Genomic DNA, 16,562 nt, shown 5'->3' with positions numbered 1-16,562 from the left:
TAATTTGCGAGACGAATCTAATGAGCCTAATTAATCCATGATTAGCCTATGTGATGCTACAGTAAACATTCTCTAATTATAGATTAATTAGGCTTAAAAAATTTGTCTCGTGAATTATCTTTTATTTATGTAATTAGTTTTGTAAGTAGTCTATATTTAATACTCTAAATTAATGTCTAGAGACAGGGAGTCCCTGGACGTAAACACCACCTGAGAATCTCGTCCCTCAGCAAAAACTAGGCCCTCGCGGGCGCAAGGAAGCTCGCGGACTGGCTACCTTTAGTCAAGACTCAAGACCGAGTCCACAGGTCTCCGGGTGTTTACTTATAAATTTGTTTTCTTTGTACAGTTTTCTCCTGTACCCTCGTCGATTTGTTTAGAAGAACAAAAATCTCCTCCCTCCAACCTTAACAAATCACAGCCGAGAGACGAAGTTGCAGAGGACGCACGCAGCAGCAAAGGACGCTCTGCTCGCGGCGGCGGCCAGCGACCTCGTCGGTCGGCTCATCTCCTTCCTCATCAGCAAGTGGCAGGAGCATCGCGCCGGCGACGACGACGGCGCAAGCAGGCTGCAGCGAGCGCTGCTGCGAGCACGCGTCGTCATGGAGGAGGCCGAGGGGAGGCGGGTCACCAGCCCGGCCATGCTGCGGCAGCGCAGGCAGCTGAGGTGGGAGATGTGCCGCGCCGCGTACGCGCTCGACGCGCTGAGGATACGGAACGCCGCGGCGGCGGCGGCGAGCCGCCGTCGTCGTCGCCGGTGCCAGCCGCTGCTGCTCAGCTTGGGCGGCGACGGCGACGCCACGGTCATGGAGAGCCTGGAGGCCGCGCTGGGCGGCGCCAAGGAGCTCGTCGTGCTCCTGGCCGGCTGCCCTCGCCTGAGCCGGCAGCCGTACAGCGCCTACCTGTTCATGGAGCGGTGCATGTTTGGGCGGCAGATGGAGAAGGAGCAGATCGTCGACTTCCTGCTGCGCCCGGCGTGCTCGTCGGCCGGTGACCCGAATCCCGGCGTCCTCCCCGTCGTCGGTGGTCCGGAGGTCGGGAAGCGGACGCTGGTCGAACACGTCTGCATCGACGAGCGGATTAGGCAGTACTTCGCCAAGATCCACCGTCTCAGCAGCGATGATCTGATGGCGGCCGGCGACGACGACGAGCACCGGAGATTCGGCATCGATCCTAGCGCAAGGTCCCTTGTCGTGGTCGACGTCGTCGGCGACGTGGAAGAGGAGCCATGGAGGAGGTTGTGCTCGTCCGTTCGCCGGGAGAACGGGGACGGCAAGGTGGTCATCATCTGCAGGACGGCGGAGCACGCGGCGCGCCTGGGCACGGCGCCGCGGCCGGTCACACTGGACAACCTGCGCCGGCCTGAGCTCTGGTACATGTTCCGCGTCCTCGCGTTCGGCGGCGCCGACCCGGAGGATCGGCCGGAGCTGGTCGCCATCGCCGCGGAGCTCTTCGAGGGCGTCAAGCACTTCGCGATGATCGCCGCCGTGAACGCGCACGCCGCGGCGCTGCGCGCCGACATGACCGCGCGTTCGTGGCGCCGGATCGCGCGGGCGGCCATCGACGCCCACGGCGGCCGCGGCGAGCACGGCCCGGTCAGGGACGAGGACGACTCGTACTACTTGTACAGGCCGTCCATGGACGGTCCGCACTGCCTGTTCTACGGCAGGCGCAAGCTGACGACGTGGACGCCGGCGGCGAGCACGACACCGACGGTGACGATGCAGGACCTGCTCAGCGGCCGCGTGGTGCCCGGCGTGGACACGCCGCGCTTCGACGTGCTGGTGTGGCGATCTCCCATACCACCGCACTGCAGCTACGTAGCAACGTGCGACATGGGAAGAGCGCAGCAGTTCGTCGTGGCTTCTGGCGGCAGGAGGCCATTCGAGAGGAGAAAGCCGAGCGGGAATTTGGATCATGGTGAGTGCCTTAACAAGAAGAGGCGGCCAATGTATAGTGGGGATGGCTAATTGGAGGGCGCGCGCCAGCAAGCACGCCCTCCCGCTCCATTTTTTTTTTTTTGCGATTTTCCTTTTTTTCTGCTTTTTTCTGCTTTTTTTTTAATCCTTAGCATACATGTTTTCTAATATCTGACTTGATAGTTTTCAAATCTAAAGTTGAAAATTTTTAAATCTGAGTTGAAAGTTTATAAAATTTGTCTTACAAGTTGAAAATTTTTAAAGTTTGAGTTGAAAGTATTCAAAATTTAAGTTAAAATTTTAAATTTTATTTCAAAAGTTTTCAATCTGTAAAAAAAAAATCTTTCAGAAAATATCATCATTATCTAGAACTAATCTAGGCCAAGCTGCTCCCCAGAAAACGCGCGCCGCGACACGTGCGCGAGGTAATTTTCCGAGGTACTACAATGGGTCCTAGGCCCTGTTTGGGGAGTTTCTCCCAGCTGCAGCTTTTGGAAAAAGCTGCTTCTGCTAGAAGCAGCCCCAAACAATCCACAGTTTCTAAGAATCTGTAGTTACTGATTCTGAAAAATAAACTAAGAAGCCAGAAGTTGGAGAAACTGGGTTTCAGAGCTTTTCCAGATTCTCAGAAGCTAGCTACCAAACAGCTGCTTCATAAAGCTCCCCAAACATAGCCCTCTTAGCTAGTGTGTGGGCAATTATTTAACATTTGTGTACAAATATTAGAGGAATCACAAGATGTTCCTGCTTCTTGGCACAGATTAGTTTACTAATCTACTTCCGTGTAATTATCGCTCACTAGGTATGAATATGATTGCTCCTACAAAGTAGTTCACGCGCATGAGGACATCATCAGAGAAATCGTAGCTGCTAGTGCTCCACGGTTCATAATATCCATTCTTATTGCTTCACTCGCTCTGTTAAAAAAAAAAAGACAATCTAATATTAGAATGTGATACATTTTAGTACAATGAGTCTAAACACAGAGTATGTCCCAATTTATTATACTACGATATGTCATATTTTAGTATTGGTTGTATTTTTCTTTGGACGGAGGAAGTAGCGGAGTAACGAATATTGAAAAGATATGTCATTGGAGTTGCTTTTTTCTTGGTTTATTCAGATTCTTTTAGAAAGTAGAAACACAGTGGACGTGATCTAATTACTTAAATGTTGGTGGCTTTTGTTTAATTTTGTTTTTTTAACATCGCAAACAAACTGATTCACTCATACATGCTCAAGCACACTCGCTCTTACAAATACACATTTTACTCCTACTAGTAAGGGTTAATTTGATCCATGCCATTACAAATATGGCATATTAAAAAATATCGTTACAATTCACGTTATTGGTCGGATGTTTCCGTCCTACTCCCTTACGTCATCATCCTCACGCTGGAGGAGCAGCGGCGACAGCGCTTCAAAAATATTTCAGCGGCAGCAGCAGCGGTGGCGGCGGCACGGTGCACGCGGGGAGCGGGAGGAGTAGCGGCAGCGGCAGCGTGCCCTTCTCCCATCCTAGCTCTCCGGCGAGCACGACGACTGCCCGAGCGAAGCGAGCCGCCAGCTTCCCCAAATCAGAGAGAAGTCGGGACCATCCATCCTCTGGCCCAAGGTCCTGAGTTCAAATCTCCTATGGAGCGAATTTTAGATTGGGTTATTTGCGGGGCTAAGTTCCCTATCTCAATGGCCGTATATATCCGGTTGGATATAGAGGCCGGGTAGAAAATACTCTTCTCTAAAAAAAACCATCCTCTGGCGGTGGAGCTCAGGTGCGGGGCACGGCGGTGAGTCGCACGGGCACAAGGAGGAGCACAAGGTGGTCTCCATGCTTTGCGACCCGGATGTCTCCGGTGCACGCGCAGCCCGCGCTGCTGCTGTCCAGTGAGATCGATCTAATGCTCGCTTGCTCTCTCTCCTCATCCCAACTTGATTTGATTTAGCTCAGATTGTTGGGTGTTTGCTTGGCTGCTTGTTTCAGTGATTTCAGGAGCAGCGCACCGTCAATGCGACCTTGTTTGCGGGCGTGACCACCACCACCGAGCGCGGTGCTAGAGTATACGGTAGCTAGAGTCATATTAGGATATGATTGGTTTGTTTGGATTTCTTCCATATCTGTAATCCTTCCTTATCTCTTCCCCAATGTACTCCTATATATATCGGCTCCCTGAGGCTCAATACAATGTATCCAATATTCGCATTATTCCCCTCTTCCTATACTATCCAACATAGTATCAGAGCGGACGACCTACGGCCGCCGCTCACCACTTCCGCTGCCGTCGCCCCCGGAGGTGATCTCGCTCCTGGGGGCGGCCACCGTTTTTCGTTTTTTTTTTCATCGTCTTGTTCCACCGCTGCGAGGGACTGATCTCGATCACCTCCGGTGGACGTTTTGTTCGTCGCTGTTCCATCGTGCTGGAGAGATCAATCTCTAGCGTTCTGCGTCGTCGTTCATCTTCATAAACATGCAGCAGCTACCAAACCATCGGCTACCTACATGCAGATCGAATCTGGGCCCTCCCCACCGTCTCCGACGCTGCTTGGGGGCAGGCTGCCGGTTCGTCGTCAACGCCGACTCCACGTCCAGCCGCTGCTACCTCCCCACAATGCGTCTCCCAGCACAGGCGCACAGCTCCTCTCCCTCCCTTATCTCTGTCTGTCTGCATGTGTGTGGATGGATATTCGGGAGAAGGTGAATAGGCTGTGGCCAAGTGAAGGATTTAATCTCCTCGTTGACTTGGTCATGGCTTCCTGCTGGCACGGCTGAGGCTGCAAGGCTGCTGGACTTGGTCTATGGATCGGGACCATGGAGGAACAGAGGATGTGCTACCGTACTGCGCTGCTGCTTGCTGCTGTTATTTTCCTTTTCCGATCAGAGATCGGTTTGCGTCGCCCACCGCCTCGTCGACTTCTACAACCAATCGTCATCGAGCACGCGTCTACACCATCAAGCTTTGGATTGCCGCTGCGTCGCCCCCTCGGGCCACAGTGCCGCCGCCTGTGGTCCACGCCTCCACTGGTTGTTGCAGTGCTGAGAGGTGCCCTCCTAAGCATGGCTACATCACCGGTGGACTTCTCGTCGCTGCATCGACATGGAGCTGCAGCTGTGTTGTCCTCTCGGACCGCAGCTTCGCCGCTTTCGTCGTCTTCATCGCCGTTCACGCATCGACAACCTCGTCGTCCGCACTGGTCATCGTCAGCCGCTCAGGGTCTTCTTCCTCTACTTCGAGCATCGCCGCCGCATCTCCAAGCTGCCACTGTCGCCACTCTAGGCCGGTGGTGCAGCTACCTCTACAAGGCTACCGACGTCGCCGTCCAGGCCGTTGGTCCCGCTACTTCGCCTTCTACTTCGTCCAGCATGACTCATCGCCAGCGTTGCTGTATCTTCCTCGACTACACTTCGCTCTTCTCCGGCAACTGCGTGCTGCTCCGGCAATTCTCCCTCTACGCCGTTCTCGCGCCGCGACCGTCCCGGAGGCCTTCTCTGCTGGTCTTCTCCGACATTGGTGTATGATTCATGGTGGTCCTCTATCTCGCCCGCGCGGTATTGGCAACACCGGCGCGCATGTTCGTCCCGAGTTGTCCCCGGGTCTGGCAAACCTGGTGTGACGTCTTGTCCTTCACGGTTCGACTACATCGGCTCTTCGACGTCATCTTCCTCAACGACCGTCGTGATCGCGTCCCCGTCTTCGTCTCCTGCGTGTCCTCACGCACCTTGGTCCACGACGCCCTCTAGTCCATCCACGACCACTCTACGGCGCCCCATGCGCTCCCTGCGGCTCGGCTACCTCGACATCAGCTTCCCGACTTCGGCTACATCGACCACGGCTATTCTGCGCACGGCTTCATCGACCACGGCTCTCTCGGCTCCTTCGCTTTGGCTACGTCGACCATGGCACAAAGGGCTATCATCCGTGTTGAGCACTCTTGCCGGTTTATTCTCCAGTCCAAGTGTCCGCGCTGCTCACGCTTGGACTGCGGGGGATGTTAGAGTATATGGTAGTTAGAGTCATATTAGGATAGGATTGGTTTGTTTGGATTCCTTCCATATCTGTAATCCTTCCTTATCTCTTCCCCATGTACTCCTATATATATCGGCCCCCTGAGGCTCAATACAATGTATCCAATATTTGCATTATTCCCCTCTTCCTATACTATCCAACACGCTGAAGGGTTCCAGCCGGCTGCGACGGTGGCGGCTTCGGCGGCGAGGACAGTTGTGGAGAGGGCGTGGTGAGAGGGTGCGGCTGCCGCCTCGTCCTCGCCGCTCGCCGGCACCGTCTCTCCATCTCCCCGTCCTCTCACCGCTCGCCTGCGCCGCCTCGTCCTCTCGATGCTTGCCGGTGCCGGCGCTGGCGAGCGTTCTCCCCGCGCGCTCACGTGACGGACTGACGGTGAGGGTAGGGGTGGTGGATGTCGAGTTGGGCCAGCCGGCTTGGCTCGGCTCGGCTTGGCCAGACCTCTGGCTCGTTATCCTAACAAGCTAGCTCGGCTCGGCTCGTTATCCTAACGAGCAAAAAACCCAGCTCGGCTCGGCTCGTTTGAAAGCTCGAGCCAGCTCGTTAGGCTCGTGAGCTTTGGGGGCAGCCGGTGACCACGGAGGCACGGAAGCAGCTCAACCTCGCCGGCACCTTGACAGCTCGCCGGCGACCACGGGGAGGAGCTTGGCGGTGGAGGGGACGAGCTCGAGCTCGCCGGCGAGGCGGCGACCACGGGGAGGAACTTGGCGGCGGAGGGGACGAGCTCGAGCTTGCCGGCGGCGTCAGGCACAAGGGGAGGGGCGGAGAGTGGCGGCGGCGCGTGGGACGAGCTTGAGCTCGCCGACGGCGTCGGGCGTGGGGGTAGGGAGAGGCGGAGAGCGACGGATCGGCGGCGTCGGGCGCTGGGGTTAGGTGGCGGCGTCGGTTGCTAGGGTGGAGGCGCAGAGCGGCGGCGTTGGGCGTGGCCGCGTGGGCCGCGTCGCGTGGCGCCGGCGTGTGGGGGAGACGGGGAGCTCAGCCGCCACCACCAGGGAAAGGGGAAGGGAAGCTAGGGTTTTGGTTTTTGGTCTATTGGGCCTTCTAAATAAATGGGCCTAAGGGGTTTGTGGTCTGGCAGCCTATCTCGTTAAGGCTCGCGAGCTAGCTCGAGCTGGCTCGTTATCTCTAACGAGCTAAACTTCCAGCTCGGTTCGTTAGGAAAATCAAACGAGCCGAGCCGATCCGAGCTTGTCACGAGCCGAGCGAGCATACGAGCCACGAGCTTTCTGTCCACCCCTAGGTGAGGGTGAGGACGTGAGGGATTAGTACGGAAACAATGAAGGAAGTGGCATGGTTCCAAATTTAAAATTTTTCAGTGGAATCTAATCAATAACGTGAATTGTAATGATATTTTTCTAATATGCCATATTTGTAATGACATGAATCAAATTAACCCTACTAGTAACCATACGCGTGTAACACATGTTGTGATCTATGAATCAAAAGGAATATATTGCACGATGAACGCCATATGTATCCGTAGTATGCTCTTTCATATTATCTAGGAAAAAGTACAAATTACCCCCCGAACTATCGCGGTCATCCGAATTACCCCCCACCCCCGAACCACAAAACCAGACATTTTTCACCCCCAACTATGAATACCGGACGAATTACCCCCTCGACCCAATCCGCGGTGGTTTTGGTCTACGTGGCGTACACGTGGTAGTCCAATCAGCATTCTATTTATAAAAAAATTGTGGTACCCACCTGTCACTACTCTCTCCTCTCTTTCTCTCACTCACTCTCTCTCACTCTTCCTCTCTCTCGCGGCACAGTCTCACGGGTCGGCGGCGGCAGCGCGTGACGCGGCGGCGGTGACGGCGGGGGATGAGGAGCTCGGCGCGGCTTCTCCCCTCCATCTCGGTGGCATGCGGGCGGACGGAGCTCGGCGCGGCTTCCCTCTTCCCTCTCGGACGGAGCTCGGAGCAGGATGCGATCCGACTGCCTCGCCATCGTTGCCTTCTCCGGCGCGCCACGCGGAGCAGCAGCTGGCACGAGCGGTGCCGGCCCTCCACGGCGGGAGCTCGTCGCGACGGCTAGCGGAGCTGAATGACTACGCGACAGCGTGGGCGCACGGAGCTACGCGACTACCGACGATGACGCGCCCGAGCCAGTCATCCCCGCCGCCCGCAGCCTCGTCTCCTACTCGGGCCACGCCATTGCCACCTCCTCCTCGGGCCTCCCCCGCGCGGCGGATGAGGAGGATGACGGGCTCCACGCGGACCACGCGAGGAGGTCCCGCCGCATCGTCGGCTACGATGGCGAGTACCACCGCCAGCACCCGGTCCACGGCATCTCAACCCCGCCGCCCGCGCGCCGTGGCCATCTCCTCTCGAGCCCCGCCCACGCCGCGCGCCTCGTCCGTCGCCCCGGCCAACCGCCTTGCCGCCACTGCTGCCTCGCCTCCTCCGTCGCCGCGCTCGCCTCCTCTGCCGCCGCGCTCGCCTCCTCCGCCGCACCCCCGCCGGCACCACCTCACTTCGCCTTGAGCAGCGCGAGCTCCCGCCGCCGCCGCCTCGTCTCGCCTCCTCCGCCGCAGCCTCGCCTCGCCTCCACCGCCGCAGCCTCGCCTCGCCTCGCCTCCTCCGCCGCACCCCGCCGCCGCTCGCCACCTCCTTCGCCGCTGTGCGCGTGTGAGACAGAGAGTGAGAGAAGAGAGAGGAAGGGTGAGAGAGAGAAGAGAGAGAGGAATAGTGGAATAGGAGTATGATAGGTGGGCTTACATATGTAATCTTAAAAACTAAATATCTGTGTCATTACAAATTTATAGTTTTGGGAATTACATCAACTTACATACGTAATTTTGAGAATTACATATGTAATTTTAGGACTTACATATGTAATTTTGGAATTTACATTGTAAATACACTAAAATTACAAATGTAATTTAGGGACTTATAATGTAAATACATGCCGACTATTTTTTGACGAAAAATTTGGCGCCATAAATATAGCTACTCCCTTTTTTATATTAACTTTTAAATCGTTAAAGATATGCATATAAAAATTTTCCTTTTTTATCACTTAGTTTGCTCCGCTTTCTTGTTTGATAAAACTGAAACAGTTTAGTTGAGTTTTAGCTTCAAAAGAGATAAAGCTGAAACTATAGCCCTGCTAAACGTTCCTGTAGATGAATAGCTTTAGCTTTGTGAAATGAAAATTGCATCATTAGGCGGTTAATCAACCCCAATGCACAAGAGAAGAATTAAAAGATATTGCCGGCACGAAAGTAATTTACTAATAATAGTTTATAGACACGGGGAGTCGAAAAAAAAAAGACACGGGTCAACATACAGATATGAGAATTACGAGATCAAATCAATGAGCGCTAATACAGTACAAGAATTGATCAAACGGCATGGATGTTCAGCTTGGCGAGGCGGCGCGCGGCGAGCACGGCGTCCCTGCGCTCCCTGCGCTGGGCGACCTCCAGTTGGTGGGCCGCGTCGCAGGCCGGCGAGCAGAGCACCGAGCGGCGCATGTGTTTGGGCACCTCGCCGCCGCAGTGTACGCACGCGGTCGGTGAGCTCCTCCTCAGCACGGGCAGCAGCAGCAGCACAGCCACCACCTCGCCGTCGTCGCCCTCCTCCTCCTCGACAGCCACGGGGTCGCCCAGGACGCTCTCCATGTAAGGGAACCACGGCTCGTCGCCGGTGCAGCGGACGCAGTGGCGGCCGTCGTGGCTTCGGACGATGCGGAGGACGCAGTCGGCGGCGCAGGTGTGGTGGTGGTGGCAGAGCGCGGTGGAGAAGGCCATGAAGCAGTACATGCAGTAGGCGTCCCTGGGGTGCTCCTCGGCGAAGTCGTTGGCGTTGATGAGACCGATGACGAAGTCGGTGATGGGCAGGTCGGGGCGGCGAGGGTAGTGCGCGGGGATGACGGGCTTGCCGGTGGCGGCGTCGACACCGGCGATGGGGATGACGATGTGGGAGCCGAGCGGGACGAAGTGGTGGTCATCGCAGCAGTGGGAGCAGAAGGCGTGGACGCACCTGACGCAGTAGTGGTCTCGCCGGCACGTCTGCGACAGGTCCTCCAACTGTAGCTTGTGCTTCGCCATGGTGACGACCCCTGGATGGAGAGGCGGAGGCTGCCACTGCCACATCTCGATCTTTTTCGGTTGCACTTGCACTAATTGCTTGCGGATTGCCATAGTTCGACGCACGTACGCTTGTCTTCTGGTGACGGGTGGACAGGTGGTATATATATATGTCCACACGAGACGTACAACCGCGCCGATTCAGATTCCGATTCCGAACTCGATCAGGCCGGCCGGTCGCCTACTCGCCTCCCAATCGGATTCCGATTTCCTTTTCATTTTTTACGTGTCCCCTGCCAGGACGCTTTAGTTGGCCTGCGTTCGTTGTCTGTGTAACGCTCCCGCCGATGCTCACAAAGTCATGTCCCGCGCTCATTAGCGTTGATGTTAATAATAGTGCATATCATTATTTTGTTTATAATATAATAAATAAACTAGCTAGGTAGCCCGTGCAATTGCACGGCTAGCACCCATACAAAATTATCTATTTTTAATATGATTTTACTTAAAATTTGTTAAATAGCTATCTCGTTGTTTTAACACTATGAAAGACCAAACTTTATTATCCTTGTATTTTTAATTTTATAGTTTTTAAAATTTATACCCCTTACATGTTTGTCACGTCTCCTTTATTTGCTTGCGCGATCTACCACTCTTTCTATTCATTCTCCTTGGAACTTTTAAAAAGTAGACCCTGTCGTTTTTAGATTTATTGTCTCGTTGGATTTCATTTTTATGATTTTTAGAAGTTCCGTCAAACGCTGACATGTCCCTGTTCATTAGCGTGAATGTTAAATATAGTGCATATCATTATTTTTTGTAATATAATAAATAAATGATTCGGTTAAAAAGTTTTTGAAAATGAGTTGATAATTTTCCTGTCTCTCTCTATAGCTTGCCCTCCCTCCCCATGCTGTCGGCCGATTAATCCCTCACCACACCGTTGGTTAGGCTTCACCGCCCCGGCCAGTGAAAGAGCAAGTCCTATAACCGTGTGTTAGAAGAAGTTTTGGTAATTAATGACTACCGGTTGTTGGAACTAATCTTTGCTACTCCCTCCATCCAATATAAGAGATTTCTAGTTTTTCTTGCAACGTTTGACTACTCGTCTTATTCATTTTTTTTTGCAAATATAAAAAACGAAAAGGTGTGCTTAAAGTATTGAAATAATAAAGTAAGTCACAAATAAAATAAATAATAATTTTAAAAAATTTTAAATAAGAGGAGTGGTCAAATGCGTGAGCCCCACATATCAGACAATCCACGTCAGCTTTCTCTATTCCCTCTCCTCTCCCTTCCTCGTCTCTCTCTTCTCTCATGGCATGGCGTGCGACGGGCGGGGAGGAGACCGCACCGCTCGCCCACGCTGGCCGAGTCCCGGTAGCGCCGCTCGCCCTTGCCGGCTGAGTCCCAGCGACGCCGCTCGCCCTCGCCGGCTGAGTCCCGGCGGCGCCGCTCGCCCTCGCCGGCCGCGTCCCGGCCGTGCCGCTCGCCCTCGCCGGCGAGCTCAACGATGGCGCTGCCGAGCCACCACCACGGCGACCTGCGGCAGCGAGGGGCAGGCGCAGCTGAGCGGGACGGTGAGGTTGTCGCCGGCAACGAGGCCGATGGCTGGTGCTGCTGATCGACGGGGTGCCGGCGAGCCTCATGCTGGGCCTCGTCAAGAACGACGGCGCCATCAGGCTGAGCGTCATCCGCCTCGTGCTATAGGCGTTGCCACGCACGACGGCATCGCCAACGATGAGCACCAAAATAACAAAAGCACAATGGAATGGAGATAATCGGCACGGCAAAGAAGAGGACATCAATGAGCACGAGCAGGTATCTTTCCTCCCAATCGACAAATTTTTTGGAAGGAGAGAAGAACACAGCCAGTTGCAAAAAAAAAAAAAAATTGTCAATTGCGGTTAAATTAATCACAAGATCGAGTTATTTGTCTTCTCTTTTCTGAAGAAAAGGGAGGAGAAAGCCAAGAAACCAACAACCGTGGGGAAGGAGGAGAAGAAGAAGAGAGCGGCGGCGGCGATCACCTCCTGTCCTCTCGTTGCGAGGGGCTCCTCCAGAAGCCGGCGCTGTAGAAGCTCGCCCACACCTGCTTCTCCATGTCGACGAGGTGTTCGGTCATGGGCGTGGCTGGGAACTCGGCCTCTACCTTCCTAGCCTTGGTGGCCGCGACGGCCAGCGACCTTGGGGAGGCGACGTCCAGGGCGAGGAGCTCGCCCATCTCCTTCCGCTTCGTGGAGCGGACACCGCGGCGGCGCCCACCACAGACGGCGTGGCGGGGACGTGGACGGCCGCGAGGACGACAAGCTCAACGACGGCGAAGGGGAAGCAGCAGCAAACCGCGGCGCACTCCGCCGCCGTCCCGCCCGCCACCTCCCCGCACCGCGACTGCTGCTCCCGCACCCGCCGCCACTCCCGCTCCCTCCTCATCTCCACCGACGAGCTGGACCGCGAGGCGGTCGGAGACCCACGTCTTGAGCTCGCGCTGCCCTGAGCCCGCGCGCCGCCTGGGGGAAGCTCGCGTCGCCTCGGGAGCCACCGTCGCCGGCCGCGCGCGCCGCCGTGGGTGCCCTAGCACCGGCATCCCCATGCCCTGCGAGAGTAGAGAGCAGAGAGGGACGGCGAGGGCGAGCGGCGCGGCCGGGACTCAGCCGACGCGGGCGAGCGGCCTCAGCTTCTTCCCGCCGGCCATCCCCGCCGCCACTGCGGAGACCCCGCACCACCGCTGCAGGCGATGGTGCGCTTCCGCGACGCTGGGTGCACCCTCAGCCTCATGGACCGGCGCCGGTGAGGGCGAGCGGCGCGGCCGGGACTTGGCCGGCGTGGTCTGTCTGACATGTGGGGCCCATGTGGGTCCCGCTGACTCAGCGTCCACGTCGGACAAAACCGGGGTTAAAACCACTGAGTGAATGGTTTGTAAGTTGAGGATGCCACGTATCTGGTTTTGTAATTAGGGGACGATTTTGTATCTCGATGACAAGTTGAGGGACCTTCGGTGTACTTTTTCCTTATATATCACAGCCCAAAGAAGAGGGAGGTAAAATAGACTTTTTTTAGCTATATATGTCACAGCCCAATAGGAGGGAGAAAAATTAGACTTATGCTGAGGTAAAGCGCGATGGGCCGTAGTGCCTTGGGGCCGGCCCAGCACGGCCCGAGGCGTGTTGGGCCGTGCCTGGGCCGTGAGTGCGGCACGTGGGCTGGCACGGCACGGCCCGGTGCGTCCGTCGGGCCGTGCCGACCCGACAAGCCTCGGCCCAGGCACGGCCGGGCGGCCCATATGGCCATGTATACTGACTGACAAGCGCCCATCTTCCTTGTCTCCGCTTCGTCTTCGTCTCAGACGAACTCGCCTCCCGACGCGCGCCCTTCGTCTCCCCTTTCTTGGCTCTCCTCTTCTTCCTCCTCCGCACCGGCGCCTCGAGTTCGCCTCCCGACGCGCGCCTGTTTCGATCTCTCCTGCGTTCTTTCAGGATGGGGGTACCCGTGGCCCAGCTCGGCAAGAGCAGCGGCGCCGGCGACGCGGCGACCGGTGGCGGTGGCGAGGTGGCGGATTTCTTGTTGGCCGACAGCTCCCCGAGGTAAGAAGAGAACTGAATTCCATGGTTTCATTAAGAAATCGATTCTTGCCAGATTTCTTGACCAAAAGAATGGTTCTTGATTGGAAATGGTTTTTTGCAGACGTTCCTCATCCGCGGCCAAGGAGACCGGATTGGATGGCACGGAGGGCACGCATGACGGCGGCGCTGCAGGCGACCACGGCGAGGCGGGCGAGGCCGGCGCGGCGGCGGCGCGCGGTCATGGCGGCGGTGGCGAGGTGGGCCCGGATGGTGATGGCGCGGATGGCGTTCAGGAGGAGGCGCTCGTGGCGAGGTGCGTCGTCTGTCGTCGGCGGCAGGTGGCCGATGAGGGTGAGGGAGGCGTCTGCTCAGTATGCCTGAGGAGGAGGATGCTATCATCGGTGGTCTGCGTCGACGACATGAGCGCCGTCGCCGACGCGACCGCAGGAGTGGGCATGCTCTACTACTGCCCGTCCTGCGACGCGTTCGGCCGTGGCGGCGTCCACGATCACGAGGTGCTCGTCCTCGGCATGTTCCGAGGTGACTGGTGCGCATGGTTGACAGGGGCCGAGAGGATGGCGCCCATCTTCCTAGGAATCGAGGTAATTGAAATGCTTGACTTGTTGCTTCTTCTTGTGCAGTTGTGCTTGTGCTTGTGGAGGAATTGAAAATTTTGCTCATGTGTTGTTTGCAATGCCAATGGTGATGGGTGCAGAGTGACCGGCTCCCGTCTCCGTTTCTTGGCCGGCCGTACTTGCTTCAGCCATCACCGGGCACCCGCTGCAGGGTCTGCTCCGACATTGCCTCGCTCGATGGTCTCTACAGCAGGCTGGCCACGCTCTGTACGATATCTTGCTGGGCGCATGCTGACCACGCTGCTGCTGCGGCGGCGCACCCGTGGGTTCTGTCTCTCTTGGAAGTTGGCTGCTCAGCTCAGCCTGAGCAGCTGCTGGACCTATTCTGCACCACGTGTCGCGAGGCCTTTCTCTATGGGGACTGCCACTGCGACGACCACCATCACCATCTGCTCCCACTCGTGTTCCACTCAAGGATGGGTCTGTGCGTGCAGATTTCGCGTGGTCATTGGCTATGGTCCGTCTGGGAGAGCATCGCCGACGCCGAACTCGCCGCGGACATTCTCCACAGCAGCGCCACCAGCACGAGATTGATCCCCATCCGTGGCAGGACGGCCCAGCGGTGCAGATGGTGCCAGAAGCGCCTTCTCGACGGAGGCGGGACCACCTGCTCGCTCCGCTGTCGTCTTTCCCTGCCCACTTTGCTCCCCAGGGCACTCAGAGTACCTGCCTAGCCAGCTACGGTATGGCATGGCCGCTGCCCCCTCTTCCCTGCCTTTCTTTTCGCAAACTGATTGATGCATCAGAGATTCAGAGGAGTGTGTATTTTGGCCTTGCAATGTGTGCATCAACATTTGACAGTGAACAAAGCCCACTGATTCTGCCTCGTATGAATTCCTTTTGCTGTGTATATTTTGTAATGTTTTTTTGCCCATAGGCACAGCTCTGCATGCTTAAGCATGATTTTTTCGGTCTGTTTCACCTTGCAGCTCACTTTACTGTTCTCTCAGTCTGAACTTCTGCTCTAGTAGCATACTGTCGGTCTGTCACTATATGTATATACATATATATATATATATATATGTGTATATATGTATATACATATATATATATGTGTATATATGTATATACATATATATACACACATATATATATATGTATATACATATATACATATATGTGTATATACATATATATGTATATACATATATATATATATATGTATATATATATATGTATATATGTATATATAGTGTGTGTGTTTAGTTCACATCAAAATTGGAAGTTTGGTTGAAATTTAAACGATGTGACGGAAAAGTTGGAAGTTTGTGTGTAGGAAAGTTTTGATATGATGAAAAAATTGAAAAATTGAAGAAAAAATTTGGAACTAAACAAGGCCATATATATTTTCTGCTTTGATGAGTACTCTCCCACTCCCAAAATATAAATATTTTTAGACTCTGCCATGGCTTTAGAGATTCTGTTTTAACTAAAAATATCTATAAAAAGATATTTTAAATAAAAAGAGTTATATATTATGATAGTCTGTTTAATGATAAATATAGTAACATGTATGATCTTGTTTATTTTTATGTTATTAATAGTTAAAGTTAAAAATATTTGACTTGTCATTATACTAAAAATACTTAGATTTTGGAATGGAGAGAGTATTAGCCGGCAAACTATTCTGATCGGTTAAGGGGACGTTCCCCTACATGCATCACCGCCCGTTTCTCTTTGAGATTTGTGCTCCTGGTCCCACACACCAGGCGTATTCCTTCGTATATCGCTGTTTCACACATTTTCTACCCCCGTGTACCAAACATATATGTCAAGTCAACCGGGCCCATAAATGTACCGTTCTGTACTTTTGAATGAATTTCTCTCTCTCGTCTTTACTCCTCTGCACCCTAGCAGCCTGAATATCTTGACTATTCTCCACCCTAGCATCCTGCACTCTGTTGGTAGAGCAGCCATGGCGATGCACAGTGCATCTTCCTCCATCCACCCAACAATCCACCCAGTTCTATTCTACATTCTTGCAGGTCCATACATTCTTCTATGGCTTATCCCCGCCCCAGCTCAAGTGTGCGTGTGAGGACCCAATACGAACCTTCGCATCCCATACAGCTCGGAATCCCAATAGGCGTTTTCTCAAATGCGCAAAGAAGGTAAGTTCAGACATTTCGAAGTATCATTGCAAGGTTTGGATTTGGGAGGACATCCTTTTTCAGTATGTCGATGATATGGTTGCATACTGAATCAATGGCGCCAGACAATCCGGCGAAGAAATCATTAGTACTTTGAAGTATGAGTTGGAAGAGAAGAGAAACCAGGTTCATCGTCTTCAAGACGACATTGAGAAGTGCCATGTTCTGATTGAGGACAATGCTGCTAAGTTGAAGGACAACGAACAGAATCGAGTGGAGCTGCAAGAACAAACTGAC

General features: G+C 54.4%; 3 protein-coding genes across 4 annotated transcripts; all 3 read left to right on the top strand.

Annotated features, from left to right (window-relative positions):
- Positions 1-602: 602 nt before the first annotated feature.
- Positions 603-1,970, top strand: LOC112937642 (uncharacterized). The gene has a single exon (XM_026022535.1). It carries the CDS (start codon positions 603-605, stop codon positions 1,968-1,970), a length of 1,368 nt encoding a protein of 455 aa, XP_025878320.1.
- A 2,136-nt stretch (positions 1,971-4,106) lies between these two features.
- Positions 4,107-6,051, top strand: LOC112938349 (uncharacterized). Its single transcript, XM_026024418.2, has one exon. The coding sequence runs from the start codon at positions 4,713-4,715 to the stop codon at positions 5,526-5,528; it is 816 nt and encodes a 271-aa protein (XP_025880203.1). The 5' UTR covers positions 4,107-4,712; the 3' UTR covers positions 5,529-6,051.
- Positions 6,052-11,259: 5,208 nt separating this feature from the next.
- LOC4327716 (uncharacterized) lies at positions 11,260-15,089 on the top strand. Of its 2 annotated transcripts, none has more exons than XM_026024416.2 (4): positions 11,260-11,798; positions 11,936-13,561; positions 13,662-14,142; positions 14,256-15,089. In XM_026024416.2, the coding sequence occupies exons 2-4, from the start codon at positions 13,455-13,457 to the stop codon at positions 14,847-14,849; spliced, it is 1,182 nt and encodes a 393-aa protein (XP_025880201.1). In that variant the 5' UTR covers positions 11,260-11,798; positions 11,936-13,454; the 3' UTR covers positions 14,850-15,089. The 2 variants fall into 2 exon arrangements, with proteins under 2 accessions (XP_025880201.1, XP_015644085.2); XM_015788599.3 differs by having other exon boundaries at positions 11,931-13,561.
- Positions 15,090-16,562: the final 1,473 nt, after the last annotated feature.

The sequence above is a fragment of the Oryza sativa genome, chromosome 1 (assembly GCF_034140825.1).
Source record: "Oryza sativa Japonica Group chromosome 1, ASM3414082v1".
Taxonomy (NCBI): Eukaryota; Viridiplantae; Streptophyta; class Magnoliopsida; order Poales; family Poaceae; genus Oryza; species Oryza sativa.
This window is presented reverse-complemented; position numbering and strand designations above follow the sequence as displayed.

Excerpts from the sequence above, each read along its gene's own strand:
- LOC112938349 (XM_026024418.2), top strand. The coding sequence starts at position 4,713 with ATGGATCGGGACCATGGAGGAACAGAGGATGTGCTACCGTACTGCGCT.
- LOC112937642 (XM_026022535.1), top strand. The coding sequence starts at position 603 with ATGGAGGAGGCCGAGGGGAGGCGGGTCACCAGCCCGGCCATGCTGCGG.
- LOC4327716 (XM_026024416.2), top strand. The coding sequence starts at position 13,455 with ATGGGGGTACCCGTGGCCCAGCTCGGCAAGAGCAGCGGCGCCGGCGAC. Across the intron at positions 13,562-13,661 it reads TTGGCCGACAGCTCCCCGAG|ACGTTCCTCATCCGCGGCCA; the intron begins GTAAGAAGAGAA and ends GGTTTTTTGCAG. Across the intron at positions 14,143-14,255 it reads CCATCTTCCTAGGAATCGAG|AGTGACCGGCTCCCGTCTCC; the intron begins GTAATTGAAATG and ends TGATGGGTGCAG.